Source organism: Limulus polyphemus, unplaced genomic scaffold, assembly GCF_000517525.1.
Source record: "Limulus polyphemus unplaced genomic scaffold, Limulus_polyphemus-2.1.2 Scaffold7339, whole genome shotgun sequence".
In the NCBI taxonomy this organism is placed as follows: domain Eukaryota; kingdom Metazoa; phylum Arthropoda; class Merostomata; order Xiphosura; family Limulidae; genus Limulus; species Limulus polyphemus.
The window spans coordinates 8,600-13,765 of record NW_013672949.1 but is presented as its reverse complement, the minus strand read 5'-3'; the positions used below and the strand labels follow the sequence as shown (position 1 = coordinate 13,765).

The 5,166-nt window shown below is 38.4% G+C and overlaps 1 protein-coding gene across 1 annotated transcript in view; it reads left to right on the top strand.

Moving 5' to 3' along the window:
- LOC106474543 (allatostatin-A receptor-like) overlaps positions 1-2,870 on the top strand; it is a 4,254-nt gene extending 1,384 nt beyond the window's left edge. Inside the window, exon 2 of the mRNA XM_013935233.2 lies at positions 396-2,870. Coding sequence (XP_013790687.1) covers positions 457-1,620 — 1,164 coding nt within the window. The 5' untranslated portion in view covers positions 396-456 and the 3' untranslated portion in view covers positions 1,621-2,870. The remainder of the gene's footprint in view (positions 1-395) is intronic.
- Positions 2,871-5,166: the final 2,296 nt, after the last annotated feature.

Sequence of the window (5,166 nt, the reverse complement as noted above, 5' to 3'; positions counted from 1 at the left end):
GATATATAACGTGTATTCACCAATCAGCAACACAACAAAAAGGTATATAACGTGTATTCACCAATCAGCAATACAAACATATATGGAAGTAGTGAAGAGCGTTATATTTATTTATATACAAGATATGACCTAAAGAATAATGTTCGCTAGAAATATGTATTCTTTCAATTTTTAAAAGAGTCTAGGGTCTGTAAGCAGTATTTGGGCCACTGCCATTCTCAGTATTTTCCATTTTTTTAAACATAGATTCTGTCTCTGTTGTTTTTTTTTTCTTATATAAATTCGACTTTGGTTCTATTAATGTTTGTTTATAGCTGATACTTCGTTATTGTCACTCGGCGGAGCGTACTCTTCTTACAGTTTCTGATTGTGGGATTTCTTCTTTAATCCCTTAGGTCCACAAAGTGAGTAAAAACAGGAGTGAGGACCGATTTCATACTCTGTCGTCACCCAGTCATGGACTACATGGACATTAAAGTGGACACTTTTGATTTAGTGGAAGATGCGGACGCTGGCACCACTACAGAGGGAGCCACCTTAATCCTGCTTTGTAACACCACCATTACCAACTGTAACGCGACCGACGCCATGTTTAGAAACATCACGACCAGTCAGCTGGAACGAATTGTCAGCGTTGTAGTTCCTATTCTTTTTGGAATCATCGTCATCGTTGGGTTGATCGGCAACTCTTTGGTGGTTGTGGTGGTCATCTTCAACCCTCCAATGCGCTCAACCACCAACTTGCTCATCATCAATCTAGCCGTGGCTGACCTCCTCTTTATCGTCTTCTGCGTGCCCTTTACTGCTTGGGACTACGCGCTTCCTTACTGGCCCTTTGGCGACATCTGGTGTCGTATGGTGCAGTACTTGGTGATCGTGTGTGCTTATGCCAGTATCTATACTCTCGTTCTCATGTCTCTGGACCGCTTTATGGCTGTTGTACATCCAATCACTTCTATGTCCATCCGCACCGAAAAGAATGCTTACGTTGCCATCACAGTCACGTGGTCTCTGATCCTCTTAGCCTGCTTGCCGGCTCTTCCAGCTCACGGGGAAGTGTCCTATGATGTGGGGTCCAATCGCTACTCCATGTGTGTATTTCTCCAAGAAGGCTACAACTACCCGGCTTATCAGATCTCCTTCTTCCTTTCTTCCTACGTGGTGCCGCTCGTGCTCATCTTCTGCCTGTACGTGCTGATGTTGAAAAGATTGTGGTTCCACGTGGCTCCGGGGGGAAAGGTCAGCGCCGGGAGCCATAAGTCCAAGAAGCGGGTCACCCGGATGGTAGTGATAGTGGTCGTCATCTTTGCTGTCTGTTGGTTCCCCATTCAGATCGTCTTGCTCCTGAAGAGCTTGGACAAGTACGAAATGAAGTTAAGACCTGGCCGGGTTGTCTTCCAGGTGACGTCACACATCCTAGCTTACACAAACTCCTGCGTCAACCCCATCTTGTACGCCTTCTTGTCGGATAACTTCCGCAAAGCTTTCCGGAAAGTCGTCACGTGCATCCCAACCGGAGAACAGTCCAAGAATGGTAGGCAACCTTACGAGCCTGTTGAGCGAGAAACAGTCGGAACCAAGAACACTTCTGCTATGAAACTGAATAATGATACAATCTGATCAACTTCCTTCATCTCCGCCAGAATATTCTGGTGATCACGTCTCCATTTCGAAGTGTCTGTGTAACGTTTTTTTTGTTTTTTATAGTGTTCTTACTTCGTTACTGTTCAGTGTCAAAAGTATATTCTGTGTCGCTACTTGTTCTAGTCAGAGTATTTCCAGACCTAGTTGTTACAACCGCGGAAGTGACGTCACTAATGGTATTATGCTCAAAAGCGGAAATGACGTCACCATTTGCACCGTTACTGCGAGTTATGTTGTTACAGCTGCTATTCGAGTGAGATTTAATCTCATTGAGTGGTAGTAAATAGATTTTCTAAATAAAAAAAATCTCACAATTTTAGTCACCAGCGTTGAGTAAGGGGATTTAGTTATATGCTGCATGCAAGGTTTTAAATATTCCGCCTTTTGTGGGGGTCTAGCCTGATCACTTCAGAGACTATTACTGATGTGTTGAAGGCAGCGAAAAAACAGACACACAGAAAAATCTATTGCTTCTAATAAGTGTTTGGTATAAGATTGGCCTGATTTTCTTCCAATTAAAATCAACAACAATCTCTCTAATATTGATGGATAGATTGCGGTGCTGACAAGTCAGAAAAGTTGATATATATTTCTCTTTGAAGGTTTTTGTTGTTTTAAAGGAAAATATAATAGTTTCCAAGGTTTATGAACGAGAAGAATTTAAGACTTGGTAATTTGTACCTAATAAGCATCTCCTTGTATTATACAATGGATATTGTTGTCGTCTACCTGCTAAAATGCGGGGTTTGATTCCTGACGGTGGACAGAGCTCAGATAGAACATTTTGTGGCTTTGCGCTAATACAAACAAAATAATTTTATTATATGTTTTGTTATTTGTGAGAAAAATCCGTAAGTTCTTGTGGTAAAGGTTTCAAAGTCAAATATGTGTCGTTCTTTTGAAGTGCATGTATCAGTGTGGTGCACCAGTAAATTCCGATGTTTGACGAGTTGGCTACCTCGTAAAAATGGGGCTCTACGGGAGATGCCAATTTGAATGACGTCACTAACACATCATCAACTAACACCTGATGAGAATGAGATTAAGCAGAAGAATGAAAGTTGGGGAAATATCAAGCTCAAAACGTATTTTGTCCCAAGCCCACCACAGTAGAGACGAACGTTTTTTTCCACAACTGATATTTAAATACATGTACTTGTTCTTTTATCATAACTAGTATAGTTTTAGTGTTTGTGTGTGTGTGTAATAAAATTTTATTTCCACAATACTGTCGCATTATTCTCGCCAAACAACATGAACAAAAACTTGGATTGTATTTTTTAATTTGTCAAAACGTTCATTAAATTTCACAAATTGCTCACAGAAAAAAACAAAAAACAATCATACTTCTTTACAAAATATCGGAAACGTTTCGAATGGAAATATCTATATTTCATGAAACAAGTTCTCATCAGTTTCCCGATCCTTGCTACAGATAACATGTAGTCACTTGTATCAAAGCGATTTCCACATTTACTATTGGATAATAATAAAAAATCCACCAAAGGTGCCCAATAATTAACTAGATTTTATAATTACGATAGCAGATGTTACTGTTGACTGCAGGCCACTCTAGATAGGTCGGGTCAATAAACATGAGACAGTAGAAATCATAACTTAGGTTTCATTCAGACAAAAATCTTCAATTTATTTTCTAACGCAAGTGTCTTGCGGCTACACAAAATCTACAGCCGAGTCAGGGATTCGATATCTGATTCTGTTCAACCAATCAGGTCACAGCACCAAATGGGCTGTTACTGGTTCAACCAATCAGGCCACAGCACCAAATGGGTTGTTACTGGTTCAACCAATCAGGCCACAGCACCAAATGGGCTGTTACTGGTTCAATCAATCAGGCCACAGCACCAAATGAGCTGTTACTGGTTCAACCAATCAGGCCACAGCACCAAATGGGTTGTTACTGGTTTAATTTTGGAGAATGCTTTATTTCTTTCATTGAAAGGGTGAGCGTGGTCGCTAGAAGAGCAAAGTTCCATCTCTGTGACCAACGCACAGATCGAACCCCGAATTTTAGTGTTATAAGCCATCAAGCTTACAACTGAAGCACCGTGTGGGGGCTGAGGAGCTCCAAAACGTAGATTTGTCAGTATCTGTGTGGTGACTGGTATGTGTCGGTACCTGTATGGTAAATTTCTGGTGTATTTTTAAAAAGTTGAGACTTCAGAACTTCTCCAAGTTTCCACATTAATAAGGTAAGATGGTACCAGTAAAAAAAAAAAACTGAAACTGGGTCGATGCCATTAATTCCTTGAGAGTTTTGGGATAAGTTGACAGTACACGTATCCAAACTATGTTACAATTACTCTACAAGTGTTAAAATTAGTTTAAAACTGTCATAAATTATATAACTAAAATAGCAAAATAGTGTATGTGTTTCATTATTCATTAAAACACGTGAAAACTCCAGTTTTTCTTGTCATAAAACTGTAAATTAACCCAGAGGAGTTAATTTGAAACAAAACATCGAATCACAACATTAAGAATAAAAATAAAAACGTACCTGAAATAAGATTCCTAATCACTGCTTAAAAAACAAATAAATATCAACATTGATTTATTCTGAAATACTTTCGTACAGCCAGACCGTAAGCCTAACTTGGTTGTGAAGACGTTGTTAGTGAGTAACGTAGACAACGGACTAGAATAGAGTCGGTAATGGACATACGTTGCCACTCCGAAATCCATCTTTAAAAACTCCAATTTAAAGCCATATTTAGTTCAGCAATCACCTTTGCTTGTTAAAATCTAGAACAGCGTGCGGATGAAAGTTGAAAGTTTAAAATCGGCTTTACATTACAGCATATCCTATCGGACAACCAAGGAACTAGCGTACTGAAATATTTAGTCATAATATTTAATTTGTTTTTGAACCAGTGTTTGGAAATACGAGTTTAAGATACAGATTACTTAACTATGTAATGTTGAAATAATCAATTACAAAATAAATCACTTACTATCTATGAGTAGAGGATAAGCTACTTATTATCCGATATTATATAGGAAAGTGGCGTATTGAACGTCAAATTACGACACATAAACAGGTGATACACAGTACAGATTAATTAATTAGCTTTATGTACGATATAAAATTAGATAACTCACAAAACAACAAAATTACTTATTTAAGATAAGTTAGAAAGGTGATTCACTTAGCACCAGAAAGTGTAAGATTGATTAGACAGTAGTTGTATAGGTTGTTGTTGTTTTCTTAGTACAAATCTACTCGCAGTGAATCGAACCCTGGAGTCTTAACGTTGCAAGTACGCAAATTTAATGCTGACCCGCCGAAGGACTTTACTGGTGGTATAAAATATTTACTTTTTGGTTTTGAACTAAAGGTGGAAAGGAATACGATGCAAGATATTAATTTGTTTCAAACATTTCTGACGAGTGTAGAAAGTCATTAGAAATAAAAAACGAACAGGTATGCGTGTGCCTTATAACACAAATTTAAAACACTGTTAGTGGTTGGAAAATAAAACACAACTGATAGTAGTTATT